The following is a 15,225-nucleotide window of genomic DNA, read 5'->3' on the forward strand; positions in this document are numbered from 1 at the left end:
GGAATAAAATGAAATATAGGACTTCCTATTTATTTTGAAGTTCACCTTTGACATGACAAATTGGGACACACACTGTCAATGACATTCCCTTAAACACTTTCAATTTCAACGTTCTCTCTTTCTTTCTGCAACGTGCCTGCATGTGTTTTGCTCCCTGGTGCCATCACCAACAAGGAAAAAATAAACTCTGTGACGTCACTCAAGCAGAGCCCAGCAGAGCAGAGCAGAGCAGAGCCATGTCGGCATTCGAAGTGACTCTCCAGCAGCTCAACGACTTGTTGATAGACGACAGAGGCTTTTACAGCTGGCCAACGAAACACGTCCACGAGGTTTATCCACGCATCTACGTCGGCGATGCGTGAGTTATTAGGCCTTTCAAAAAAAAAAACGCCGATATGTTTTGGTGAAAAGTAGGTCAAGCAGCGTTCTGCCACCACACAGATACGCTAACCGTCCACCAGAGGGCGCCATGCTGATTTACGGCCCGCTCGAAAAGGAACCCTGTATCAGAAAAACGATTTCATATTTCTCGCTGAAATACCGATACTTCAAATCGTCTTCATTTTTAAAATACATTGAGATGTTACAGCCATTTTTTTTGACACCGTGATTGTTTTTTTTCGGACACCGGGAAACAATATTCCAATGCTTGTCCTCCTGACTTTATGATGTGTTTTGAGTTTTGCTGCGTTTGTCACACCTAGTGAACTTCTTCCATGCAGGTTTGTGGCGACAAATACGATACGTTTGAAGAGTTTGGGAATCACCCACATTCTCAACGCTGCAGAGGGAAATTCCTTTATGCACGTGAACACCAGCACAGAGTTTTATGCAGGAACGGGGATCACCTACCATGGAGTGGCAGCCAGCCATACGGATCACTTCGACATCAGCGTTTTCTTCCAAGAGGCAGCAGACTTTATCGAGGAAGCTCTGGCATACAAAAACGGGAGAGGTTAGTACACCGTTTGCTGATATTAATTGGATTTGCATGTTGTTTTTAATAAAGAAAAAAGCCTCTGGCAGATCATGCAAAAATGGTGAAAACCCGGCATGGAAATTTTGGGCTGATACCAGCATAATCAAATAATTCCCTGTTTTTGGCAACCCAAAGTTGTATGATCATTGTCTTTGTACAAAAACGATTACGTTGAGTATTAGGATTTGATTATTCAATTTGTACATCATTTAACTAAGCAAAACCAATATGAAAATACACATTTGCAAAAGACCAGCCAATCCTAACTATAAATGGGCCGGCGAGCTCACTGATCATCACTCATCTCGAGACAGAAGTCCAGACCACTCTCAAACGGCTCCACTGATCGTCGCACCTTCGTCAGGTGAGTGTCGACTACCGAACGGATGGGAATTCCAATTGCGTGACTTTTCCTTTTTGCCCGTCAGCTACTCTTCCCGTCTGCGAGGATGTCTGAGACCATTAAACTGTCTGCTCTGGGTCAGCCCTTCACCTTGGGGATGCTCTATAATGCCTGCAAAGATGAATTAATCCCAGGTACAACTCGATTTCACGTCTTTATTGTTGTGAAACCTCGATCATCAATTATCTCACTCGTCTGTTCCGGCAGGTTTCACTCTTTGGGACAAAGCGGCTTTAGAAAGCCAGACTAGTTCTTCGACTCAAAAAAGCAGTTCCTTTCAAATTACAGCCTCTGACACCATTGAAAGCAGGTCTTCTATGTTGGACGTGGAAGCTTCTCTGAGTATGAGTTTCTTAGGTGGCTTGGTGGAAGTTGGAGGTTCTGCCAAGTACCTGAATAACCAGAAGAAATTCAAGAACCAGAGCAGGGTCACTTTTCAGTATAAAGCTACCACCACTTTTAAGCAGCTGTCTCTTCCTGCTCTCGGACCACTAACCACCCAACAGAAAAAAGTAATCGAGGACGGCAAAGCCACACATTTGGTCACGGGTATCCTGTACGGGGCAAATGCCGTCTTTGTCTTTGACAGCGATAAGTTGGAGGCAAGCACTGTTCAAGATATTCAAGGTAACATGCAGGCCGTGATCAAGAAGATTCCCACATTTGTAATCGAAGGAAGTGCCCAGATCAAGCTGTCGGAAGAAGAGAAGAATCTGACCAACAAGTTCACCTGCACGTTCTTTGGGGATCTCATTCTTGAAAAAAACCCCGCCAACTTTGCCCAAGCGGTGGAGACCTACTGTGAGCTTCCTTCGCTCTTGTCGGACGTGGACAACAACGCTCCCGTGGTTGTCTGGCTGTATCCTCTGGCGGCGCTCTACGACAAAGCCGCCGTTCTGGTCAAAGACGTCAGCATCTCACTCTCGAAGAAAATTCAACAAGCTATGGAAGATGAAAATGAAGTGAAAATGAGATGCAACGATTGTCTGTTCAGCAGCGCCTCGCAAATGTTTCCCGTCGTACGAAAAAACGTGCAGAGTTTCCAAAAAATTGTCTCCTTTTACAAAGCTTCACTCCAACTGGCCATGTCCAACAAGCTTCCTTTAATCCGCGACGGGCAAGAAAACGAGAGCGTTTTAGCCAAAGTCTTCGATGATCGTGAAACTTCTCCGTTCCGTCAAGAGCACCTTCTAACATGGTTGGACTCCAAACAACGAGACATCAATATCATCGAGTCTTGCGTGAACATGATGATGGATGAATCAAACGCTTACGTGGTGCGCACGAAATCAGAATTGGATCGAGTGGTCTTGTCTGCGGGTGTGACAAATGTTCTTTGCTATGTTTTCACCAACTTGGATGAGAATGACCCCTGCCTTGAAATCATGTCCAAATACTTGGACACGTTCAAACAGGGAGGAACCACCCAAATGTACACGTCCTTCTCCAAGGACGTGGTCATACGAATGAGAGAAAATGTCCAAAAGTTCCTGAAATATGCCAAAGTTCTGAGAAATTGCAGTCATGTCAAGTTTCTCATAACCGCCATGAAAAATTCGAAATACAACGGATCTTCCATCTACCATTACAAAGACGGCTTTCTGGACACTGACGACTTTAAGGTGCCCGCCGTCCCGCCGGTAAAGACCATCACGGACAGAAATGACCTCATCTGGCGTAAGTTCATTCTTTGTTTTTTTTTTTACTTTGAAGTCAAACGATAGCAACTGTAAGATTGTTTTCTTTCCATCAGATGTTGTCGAACTCAACTTGGACATAGATACCGTCAACAAAAATCTGAGTTTGTCAGAAGAAAATAAGAAGGTCACGTACGGCAACGTCAGGACGTATCCCGCTAACGACGACAGATTTATAGATCATCCCCAGGTTCTATGCCGAGAGCCACTAAGCGGCCAGCATTATTGGGAAGTGGAGTGGAGGGGTCACATTGCTGCCGTAGTTGCATACAGTACCACTCCCAGGAAGAATAACAAATTTCTTCTTCTAAGATTTGTTGATGTGTATCATAATTGGGGATTGCATGCGGGCAGTGCATTTGAAGTGAAGGTTTCAACTATGTTCAACATGGATATTCCTATTTGGAAAACTTCTACTGCTGGCGCACTCAAGCTTGGAGTGTTTCTTGACCACCCTGGGGGCACTTTGTCCTTCTATGATGTCGATGGAAAGAAACTGAAACATTTGTATACTTTTGAAAAGAATTTCGACAAACCACTCTTCCCGGGTTTTGCGGTTTATGACAAACAAGGTTTTGCCCGATTGATGTATTAGCACACAAAATCCGTTTTGCTTGGCACGGCAAGGCTTGGCCATTGAAGGTGTTTTATTTGTTGTTGAGTATTGGAACTTGCTTCATAATACACTGCTTGCTTTTGGGGTCCCTCCTCATAACACTCAAATTTGTAGTCAAATCATTTGGGCAAGGAAAAATGCAAAGAATGTGAAGAAATGACGGATGTGATTCGATTCAAACTTCTTTCAATTTCAATCCAAGACATTTTGGGAGATTCTATTCAATTGTACTTTTTTGTGTGTTGTCCTATTGTAGTTTTTGGCATCTAGTTAACAGCTAATGAATGCTTTGCTTGATGAGCTTCTCAGCGGCCTTGGCAAATCACACCATGTGTTCTGTATGATGTAACTCTTGGCTTCATTGTCAATACATTTTTAAGGCCACATGGACAATAAAAATGCTGTTTGATCTCACCATTGTGTGTCTCTCACAAGTGAATTGAAAGTGGACGATAACAAGAAAACAGACTCTTTTTTATGAAAAAATTATACATAAAATATATAGATAAAATATAATATATAGATCATAAAATATAATCATTTTTAATATATATTAATAATAAAATATAATCATAAAATATAATAATAGATATAATCATATAAAAAAATATATAAAATTAATATTATTCACCATTCACTCATTCCTCATTCTCCTTTGACAAAAATCTCATCAATGGACCTACTATTTGTAGAAGTGGCTTAAATTAGCATCCTCACGGTTCACAACGGCCTTGACGTATTTCTCTTCTTCCCTAGGTCGAGTCTACGTGCATTGCAGGGAAGGCTACAGCCGTTCCCCCACCTTAGTCGTGGCTTACCTGATGCTTCGCCAGAAAATGGACGTCCACAGCGCTCTCGCTACAGTGAGACAGAGAAGAGAGATCGGCCCTAACGATGGCTTCCTTTACCAACTCTGCCGACTAAATCAGACGCTGGCCGCTGAGGGAATGCTCTGGAACAAATGAAGCGCAAACAAAAGTTGGCAAGAAAGTATGCTGAATCACATTCTTGAAATATTGACATATTTTGCAGAATAATAAAATCATCTTATGCTACATCTTAGGTTACTTACAATTGCACATCAATCAGAATCACCACTTGAATTTAGCTAGTACAGTTTGACATGCCATATAAATTATGATTTTGTGACTACAGAATAATATTTGAGCACACTTCTGTAACTCCATCGGTTCATGATCGAGTTATCCTGTAGAGGTCACAAATGATCCACTTTTTTTTTTCCCATTGGACCTGTGTAGCAGAAAAGAACAACATGTTCCACTTAGCTTTGAGATGATTTTGCTGCATGCCTCATAGTCCTTCTTTGGGGTTTGTTTACAAGCGGAGCCAAATGCTTTCGCCACCTGGAAGTACGCACACGTGACGTCATGGTCAAATGTCCTATTGTGCACTAATGAGTGTGTGCTGGCAATGTTTTGTCGACCATTGTGTGCTTTTCAGTGATCTTAGAAGTCTTCTGTAGGTTTGGACGAATGGATTATTGGATGAACAATAAAGTTTCAATCAAATATTACCTCCTGAATGAAGTGAAGGCTCTTTTTAGCACATATACCACATATGCATAAACAGGGTGGTGCGCAGGTACGCATCCATATAGATTGGCCACCTAACTCCTAGTGCCATTGAGCATTTGTTAAATCTATATGGTCAAGTACGTTTGAAATAGTGAAGACTCTTGCTATTTCATGACAGCTCCCGTAGAGGGCATAAAGTAGCAAAATGTTCCATTCATATTGGGACCAGGTTTCTGGAGGAAAAGCCTCATCATTTACCACTGCGATTAGTAAAAAGTTCATTCATCCATCCTCGGCTATCATTAGGATCATTGAGAAACTGGATTGAGTGCGATTTCAAATACATCTGATCAAATAATGAGCGGAATTAAAAATTCTGAGGTTTCCAGTAGAGGTTAGATTTGGACCAAATGTTATCGCACGATGTTTAATCTCCAGTGGTGCTCATTACAGAGTAAAAAGATTATTTCCCAGGATTACTGTTTGTTTGCATATGTATCAAATCCATTCCATTTATTATATCCAGCCTAAACACTAGACCAGAAGTGTGTCGTCACATGTTTGCTATTTATCGTTTGCCATGATGTCAATCTAGTTGATGTTCCTGTTTCTGTACTGTACTGCTCATGCTGTGGGAATTTAAAGTGGGATACATTCACATACACTAATTCAGGGTATTGTTTCTAAAGTTAACAAGAGGAGGTAGGTAGGTAGGACAGGTTCTGGAACCTCAAGGAAATGAAATCCCTGCAGGGCTGCAAATCAAGGCGTGTTAGTGTATAGGCGTGCATTCCAAAGTTTGGGCTTCAGTGATTGGGCTAAGCTCCTTCTTAATTGTTTTCTTTCCGTTGACATACTTTTTTTTTCTTTTTTCCAAATTATGCACGGTCTGCCCTTCTTTATGATGACTCTCTTTGTATCCTTCTCTGACGCACCGAGTTGAGACGAGGACAAATCTGTGAGGGGAGCAGGTTAACACTCTTACGTAATAGAGTCTGCATGAATGGATTTGTGGAGGAGGGGCAGGCACGCGTTTTTGTATGCCTGTGCTTATTTAGTGATGATGATGATTTCACATAGACTCAACAACACTTGGCGAATGGTTTTACTGTTTTGATTTCATTGATTGCAGTTCTTGGATCAAGTGGATCCTTTCTCACGTGGGGTCGGGGAGGTCACGAGACTCTAAACCGGGTGCCGTAACCTGACTCTGTTATACAAATCCAACATAACCAATTTGGCGAGATGACGCTGATGATGATGTCATGGTCAAAATGCTTCATCCCAAGGACCTTAGAGTGTCTCAAGTTGGCAAAGTGGCAGAATCCTGGCTGCATCACAAGGAACAACCCACAACACCAAACTGAAGGACAAGAAAAGGCAGCGCCTGCTTGACAACGAACCAGATGGCAAGATGCCACAGAAGGAAGATTTCATGGGCAAAACTGGGGCAGGCTGAGCCCTAGCATATCCAATTTCATATTCAACCAATCAAGCACTTAGAAGGTGGAAAAGCCAAAGCCTATTCATCACTTCCATCCTACTGTGGATGGCTTCTACAGCTGCAACCATGAGCAAATGTCGAAAGCAGCATTCACTACCATCAATCAACGCTAACATTTACAGCTGCCGAGACATCAAATTCCATTCACGAATATGACAATATCGGCTTTCACAATGAAAAACTCAAACCACTAGCAGCTGAGAGCGGACGGACCTGGGGAAGCGACTCGGATTTCCCCGAGACACCGCCCTGGTGACACTCGTTGACATCTGAGCGGCCTGGGAGAAGAGGATGGAGATAGGAAGAGAGAGACATATGGTGTTGGGCGCTTTTTTTTGCAGCTCACCTGTGTGTCTCTTTACCACTTCATGTTCCTTGGTTGGACTTCTGATATCGTCTCCATTTTTATGTAGCAACAGTGTTGGGACAAAGTGTTGGCAAAAGTAATGCCCTTGTTTTTTTCTTCTTAGTTTTTCCAATTGCCCTCGCTTCCTCTCCTCTCCTCTAATTTCTTTTTTCCATTTTGCTCGTGTCAAGGTTGGTGAAGACGGAAAAGAGAGGAGGAGGAGGAGGAGGACCAAAGTTTTCCAAGGGACAATGCAGTGTAAGCAAAAAAAAAAAAAGAAGGCTTTTATAGTACAAATACTTGGTTGTCTCGACAGCCTGTCCAAGGATTCAGAGTGAAATCAAAGCACTAAGAAAATATTTTGTTGTCTGCTTATTTTCTGAAAATGTACCCGTGAGGCAGCTATTAGGGATTTCGATGAATACCACAAGTAAATGGCGGCGGCTTAACGATGACGTGTTCCCAGTACAAGTGAAAATTACAAACACATGCTTACGGCAACCCACACCCTTTGCTTCTGAGATCTCCATTTTGACTTTCCATCAGTGCAGGTCAACCATGGCTGCCTGGGTTAGTTGAGAAAAAGACCCAATGGGGTTTGGAATTATAGCAGCAATTTCAATTTCTCTGGCTGTATTTTCAAATGTGCTTGGCCTGACATCATCCCCCTTATCGCAGCAGAGAGGTAATACCACCTGGGTGGGTGGGGATGACGCTGTTTGGAACTTTTCAAGGGGAACAATAATGAAAGAGCTATGAGAACCGTGAGTTGAAAAAGATCTCTATTATCCAAATGTCCGATTTTTGAAAGAAAGAAATTACAGCTCCGTTTCGGGGGTTTTCAAGGTTAGAATTAGAAGAAGAAATACAAAATTTGGTTCAACTGAGGTGCACCAAGTGCAATTTCCACCAAATTCAATGTGCCCTAGTACCGCCACTATCCAATTCTTCAGAGAATAAAAATAAAAAAAGATAAGAAGGCACATATTCCGTGACAGGAAGTCTGCTCTATAACAGCTGTGGCCTGGAGTGTTTTTGGTTGGTGTCCAAGGAGGCGGGTTTGGGGAAGTGTTTGTCAGTACAAGACAAGATTGGTGGAAGCTAAAACTGCCTCTTGTTACATCATCAGCCATACAACAGCTTCCAAATCAGCCTCCTCTTCCTAAAAATGCTGCATAGGTCCTGCTAAAAAGGTCACTTCCATTTGACTTCAAGGGCACACAGGTGGATGAAACACTTGCCAATGTCTCCCTGAAATAATAAAATTGCATTTAATCAATAAGATAGAAATGTCATTAAGAGATACACACTGGACGAGTCATAATCATACTTACTACTCACTATGGACTATTTCGGTATTTTAGTTTTGCAAGAGCTACAAATCTGCTTTAGCAGAAAGCTGGGGGGGGGGAAAGCCAGAGCCAAGACTGGTAAGAGATGATCATGTCTTTTTTGTCAGGATGAAAATGCAGCCTGACTTGGAAATGTACTGAGCTAGGGTTTTTTTTTTTTTCCTTCCTTCCAATTTTGCAAATAATCTTACAAAACAAAAAATGATTGCGTGATAGCAAATGGAAAGGGGCGTGACCTACAACATGACCTACACAAGTTGTACAATTGTAAAAGCAGTTATGTACTTAGTGTTAATTGTGATAACGCGTGTGAGATGTGGTTAAGATTAAAACCGCCTCTTCAGAACTAAACACGCCTGGATTTGTGCTGTACATTCTGTTCTTTTTATTACGGATGTTGACGCATTGAATGCTCTTCATTTTCTACTTGGCAAAGAAAAAGCAAAATACATGGAATTCATCCAATATGAAGCACATTGAGCTAAAATCTCTTGAGAGTTGAGAATAAAATCTGCTATTTTGGTTGATGCTGTTTATATCAGAATGTCAAGCTAACAATTTTTTTTTTTTTGTGTCTGCTATTGACATGTACAAACGTCTGTCCCAACAAAAGACAGTTGTTTGAGAATTTTTAATGCCTATCCAATAATGTTGATTTTTGCACGCCACATTTATTTGTGGTTTTGCTAACAGGATGTTTTGCATTCCACTATTCAAACCAAAAACAAATCTGTTTTGATGCCTGCAGAAGTAAAAAAAAAAAAAAAGAAACCTTTCGTTTTTCGTATTTGGCCTTCACGATACCAATATGTTCGAATATAAAGTGAGTAAATATTGTTTGTGATTTCATGGTTTTATTATGCCTGCAGTGGATGATTTCCATCCTGTATTTTTTTTCTCATAATGCCAATAAGAGCAAAATAAAGAAATGGCGCACTGAAGATGTAATAAAAAATAAATAAACAATGTTTACTTAATCTTTGATTGGCCAAATGCTAAAAAAAACAAAACCCAACCAACTTTTTTTTCCTCCACATTATCAGTTCATCACTTCCGTGCAATCAAATATTTTGTTATCTTGGGTGTGAACGTAAAAAAAACAAACAAAGTATTGATACCAAATGTTTTTGTTTTTTTATATAATGCTGAAAATAGATATCACAGAGCAACAAACACAAATAGCTTTTCAGAAGCCATTCTTTGATTGTGCCACACTGATTTGTCAATGAAAAAAAAAAAAAGACAGACAAAACAACTGTGCCCATAATAAACCCACAAGCAGCACTCGTGTATCAAATACACCTTCAGACACTCATAGGCCTTTTAGACTTTTACATTCAACTTCGCGCTGTGCCCAAAAAAAAAAAAGTAGTGAGTGCTTCGCCATTCGGAAACGGCCTCCCTTGACGTCTGACAAGTTGGGGCAGTTTACAGTCACAGTGAAAAGGACCAAAGAGAAGCAAGAGAGGACATCTTCATCATCAGCAGTCTGGGCCCTTATGTCCTTAAATCTCTCATTCAAGGCACAATTCATTGGCCTGGGATTGGAAATCAAGGTAATTGAACTTCAAAAGAGCAGAGAGACCAAATTTACACAGTACTTCTTTGCCAATAATAGGATTATTTTTTTTTTTTAATGTGCACTCCAGCTCACGTGATGGTGCAGTCCTCTCTTGGTTGACTTGAGGCAGAAAAGGAAAGTCTGCCATCTGATGCTAAATCGTCAAAGAATGGCTTCATATGTCATGCTTATGCTTAGAACAGAGGAAGTGCCGTCTTTTTTTTTTTTAGAGTCACAAACATTGACACAATAGTGTATCTTACAGATGCTTTGCGATGCACACAGCTATGCGCCTTTTTTTTTTTTGTTACCGGTCCAGATTACATCCCTGGAAGCGGAGCAGGAGTTAAACAGTTGGATTAAAAACTCTTGCACAAAGCAGTACAAATTTGGAAAGAAAGATTCAAATCGGTTTCTCATACTACCTGTCAATTGAACAAACAGCAATATTCCTATCACAACATTGAGATACTGGAGATACCGATACTTTAATTTACACAGAACGGACCTGAGTTGAGGGTCCGATGAATGTCAAAAAATCCCAAAGCATGTTATTTTTTGTTGTTTTTTTTTTTTGAAAAGCAAACACTCAGGCAAACAAGCTAAACCAGGCACGCGTTCAATTCAACCGTCAAAATCAACAATTATTTAATGGAAAACGACCTGAATTGTATTGGAAATGGACAACACTGATATAAACAGATTCATTGTACAAGTATAAAATGAAAGTTGAAAAATTGTAAACATGAGCCTCTTGGAGGAATTCTATGCTAATAAGTGACTTGCATTATGGAGAACAACAACCACAATGAAAGGAAATATGTCATATATATATTATAATATTGCCATTTCAATTTCATAAATTTGGGATTTTTTAAGGTTGTCATGCAGTTCAGACATTCTCCTAAATGTATCTTTTTTGACTTTATTGGTTGTCTAAGAAGGAAGATGACATGAAAAGGATAATCGTTTCATGTTTTTAGGAATGGAACAAAAAAAAATCAACTTTTTAGACTCGGACACTTGACTAGTATTGACGGTTTGACACTACAAACGAACGCCACATGATCCATACATGACTGAAGGAACACTTTGTAATTTACAAAGTTATCAATGGATCTTCCGGATCAATAATGAATACTGCATTTACTATAAATCACACCAACATTGAACACAAACAGACGTTTGACACCAGAATGAAAATCAAGACAATTACAATACATTGCTCAGGTTTTGTCATCTTGACTCCACACATATATTTAAATAAAAAAATAATCGCTCAATCTTCTCGCATTTTGCAAATTCACCCAGCCGAGCATAAAACGTAGAACATTGGCGCGCAATGGTCAACATCAACGTTGAGTGTTGTACAATTTCACATTCCACAAGTAGACATATTCCCAGAGAGGATTGTCATCTTTCTCCACTAATCAGTGCTGTAATGATTTAGGGCGAACGTCCATGAAGATATTTGAAGTGGACGAAAAAAAAAAAAAAGGTCAGAACAGCACGAAAAAAAAAAAAAAAAAAAAGGTCAGAACAGCAAGAATGTTGACTAAGATATTTTCCCTGCGCAAGTAAAAACGGTTTCAAAGCCAGTTTGTGAGACTTCATAATGGATTTATATAGCCTGGCGATAAATTCACAGTTTAATCTATCGTAATCATGAGGTATAACAAGATGAGTATACAAAGTGACAGACACGGGAATAGTTCAGTGGTCAGTGGTTGGCAAAATTGATTTCCTTCTGCCATTTTAATGGAAAGTAGCAAAAAAAAAAATATATCTTGTCGTGAGGCGACGGCTAACACAAGCTCACTTGTCTAGTGTACTACGAAAGCCATGCTCAAACACGTGACGGGCCGATTCTACTGCTACTACTGCTACTAAAGCAACTTTCCCACGACATATATATTTTTATATATATATATATATATATATATATATATATATATATATATGCTATGTATGCTTACTTTATATTTTTCACCTCAAAATGAACCACAATAGTCGTTTTGGCTATACTACAGCTAATGTTTTGGAGACAAAAAGAACACGTCTACATACGAACACATCTATTTTGCTCATGCAAGTTTGCATCACAAAGCTGTCGTTTGAGATAAAGCCATAACACTTCTTCATCTTAAGTCAAATTCTTAACAAACTACAAGCTCAGGAGGGTGTTATTTTTTGGATAACAAAGCAACGACCAGTATTTAGCGTGCAAGAATGGCACTAGCACAGCATGCAAATTTGAGGTGTTTTTTTTTTTCTTAGCAGTATCTGTAAGTTATTTGGATGAAGAAAAAAAGATCCTAAATCTTGTGTAAATGGATGCTACCTTGTATACCCTGAAACTAGTGTTGGCTCTGCATAGAAATAGATGATGTTAGCAAAAAAACAAACAAATATAAAGCTTATCATGGTTCTCAGCCATGTTTTGGTTGGCGCTTGCAAACTCCGAATAAGATATATCTGATTTCCCAAAGTTCTGCATGCGAATAAGACACTGAAGATGATAGTCTGAGGTGTTAAAAAAAAAAAAAAAATAACTTGTGTATTTGAGTCGTTTGAACATGGCCTTGCAGTAGCTGGAATTACGGTTATGTAATTGTTGGTTAAAAAAAAAAAAGATGACCACTGACTGTTGGTCTGTCTCTCTGCTATGCTGGTGCGTGTGATCATGGCTGAAGGCAGTGCGTTCTGTGGTGCTGGTGATAGTTTATCAGAGAAGGAGGGAGTGAGGGAGGGCCTATGGTTGCTTGCTCCAACCTTATTGTTTCTTGTCCTTAAACTGGAGGAACACGCGAGTGCTCTCTGTGCTCAGGGACGTGATCCTGAGTTTCAAACAAAAAAGTGGCAGAATATGAAGGCTGAGAAAACGGAGACTTTGCATTGACATCACTAATATCAACAAAGATGCGCTACATGACTACTTGGGACAGCTTTGTGATTGCCGGCTATGAAGAGCTTCAAAAAATAGAGCAGAAATGCCATGTGTGGTGTTTTTTTTTAATTTTTTTATTTAGACTAATGACTGTGAAATGAACATAGCAGAAGCAGTCGCCACTTGCCGCGTGACTTTCCTTCACAGTAAAGGTGAGATCACAGCAGGCCTTGGAGACGGCAAGTGGGAAATTGCACTGCTTGAGTGTGTGTGTGTGTGTGTGTGTGTGTGTTGAATCAGTGTATTTAAATACCATGCAATGTTGCAACAAAGCGCGGTGGCACTTAAAGGCCATGCCTCTGTGAGGGGCCTCTTCCAGAAAGTTCAAACGTAGGAGGATTTTTCTGCTGTGTAAGGTTTGATCATACGAGCAATGTTTGGCAGAAAACAGTTTGTGCACCAACTTTGCTAATGGCTTGCCATAGGTCACATGACACTAAATGTTGTTTCCTTCCTCTTGGTTTGGTTGAATCCAGAGGCAAATCCTGCAGACTTGCCGTTTGTTTATTTAACCTCGATCGACTTGAGTCCAAAATGGCTCCTGCTGGAGTCCCATTTCTCACTGTCATTAAGAGGCCCAATTCAAAAGTGCCATCAATATGTTTCTAGTATGCTTTCCATATCCGTGGCCCATTGCAATAAAAAAAAAAAACTTTAAGAGCTTGCAATGAATTTGCATACAGAGAAGGGGAGCATGTGAGTCCAAAAGAAGTGGCAACTTCCATATTGGCGTGTGTTTCCTATTGCAGATGAGAGGGCAGTTGCACCGAAATGAGATGTGAGGTAGAATCGGTCCGTTTCAGCAGATATTTGAAAGCAGTTTGAGTGACGAGGTAAGTGACATCAACCCGACGACTACACAGTTGAGAGCTGGCGCTCGCTCGGGTCGTGTCATTGTGTGGTTAGAGTAGATTGAAGAAAACACGACTTGTGGTGATCCATCGTTAGAGATGGAAGTAGAAATAAGGTCACATGTCATAACTGAAAAGAGAAATGAGAGGCGTGCGTGCGCCAGATGAAGCTTAGAAAGGAGGTATATGTTGGAAATATAAACTCTACGTATATATATATATATATAGTGTCTTTGAGTGTTAGAATACTACACTTAACATTCCTATGCAACCTCAGGCCCGTCTTGTAGGTTTTACATTAGCATCAAAAGAGGAGTTGTATTATTTGAGGACATTTTTCCCGAAACTTCAAAATGAAAAATTGTTAATGCATTGAGACTATTGCCATGGTAAATCCAAAAACGGTGAGAATGCTGAGACAGGCATTCTAACAGTTCTTTTTCTTAACATTGCTTTTATTGCACATAACAGCGTGTTCACTCAACACAATCAAATTGGTGGCATTGTGTCAAAACATGTCTTTCTTTCCCTAATGCTGGAGTATTTTTGCATAACAGGTGCCATTTTGTCTTTGCATGCAATTTCAGAGGGATTTTAAATTGACAGCAGTTAATTGAAATTTTACCCGGCGACAACATTCACTCTCCTTTGGTTCTGGTTTGCAACTCCTGAGGACAATATGTGGCTCTTTACCTGAAAAATACTTTCAAAGTGTCAGTTTGTTATTTGAGGGGGATAACCTGAGCCCCGTGGCAAAGTGATATTATGCTGTTCTTTTCTAATAATAAGCTGAAGATTCAATATAATCAGGGACGGCTGGCTAATAAAGAGTGTGTGAGCGAACTAACGTTCCCGAGACACTGGAAAAAAAAAAATTAAAGTGACTCTAGAAATGAATGAAGTTGCCCTCGTGGGAAGTTTAGCAGATAAGCTAATCGAGACAGCAGATCAATTAGCAACTCTTGGATTTCTGATGGCATTTTTTTAAGGCTCTGCATACAATTTAGAGGTGAAGAGGAGGAGGCACAAGTATTTGGTGAATGTTTCACACACGAGTGACTCAACTTTCCTTACAAAGAGCTTGAAGAACAAATAGGGCAAGTTCAACAAAGCTCAGCGTTGGCCCAATTCTTTTGTTTTTTCATACTAGGCAGTTTCACTAGTATGAAGCTATTGCACATCAAATAAAAAGTCATTTAGGAAGAAAGGCTTTTTAAATAAACATTGTCCCAAGCCTTGTTAAAGATATATTTTTTTTTGGACTCTTGGTGCTTTCTATCAACTGCCACGCTTCCCTACTGCCAAAAATCTTTGGAGTAATTCCATTTTCCACTTCACCGACAGCAAAATAAGATCCATAGAAGCATCTTAATAAATATTTTTTATTTGCAGCTTGGAATCAAATATATCTTATTTGGAATAGCTCCAATCCTC

At 40.1% G+C, this 15,225-nt stretch overlaps 2 protein-coding genes across 2 annotated transcripts; both read left to right on the top strand.

The window, feature by feature from the left end:
• Window positions 1-236: 236 nt before the first annotated feature.
• LOC147043895 (dual specificity protein phosphatase 3-like) lies at window positions 237-4,660 on the top strand. Its single transcript, XM_085932929.1, has 3 exons — window positions 237-358; window positions 723-955; window positions 4,452-4,660. Exons 1-3 carry the CDS (start codon window positions 237-239, stop codon window positions 4,658-4,660), a joined length of 564 nt encoding a protein of 187 aa, XP_085789055.1.
• On the top strand, window positions 1,413-4,011 carry LOC147043896 (neoverrucotoxin subunit alpha-like). Its single transcript, XM_085932925.1, has 3 exons — window positions 1,413-1,516; window positions 1,590-3,059; window positions 3,136-4,011. Exons 1-3 carry the CDS (start codon window positions 1,429-1,431, stop codon window positions 3,672-3,674), a joined length of 2,097 nt encoding a protein of 698 aa, XP_085789051.1. The 5' UTR covers window positions 1,413-1,428; the 3' UTR covers window positions 3,675-4,011.
• Window positions 4,661-15,225: the final 10,565 nt, after the last annotated feature.

This window comes from Syngnathus leptorhynchus, chromosome 16 (genome assembly GCF_054491065.1).
Source record: "Syngnathus leptorhynchus isolate UIUO chromosome 16, UIUO_Slep, whole genome shotgun sequence".
In the NCBI taxonomy this organism is placed as follows: Eukaryota; Metazoa; Chordata; class Actinopteri; order Syngnathiformes; family Syngnathidae; genus Syngnathus; species Syngnathus leptorhynchus.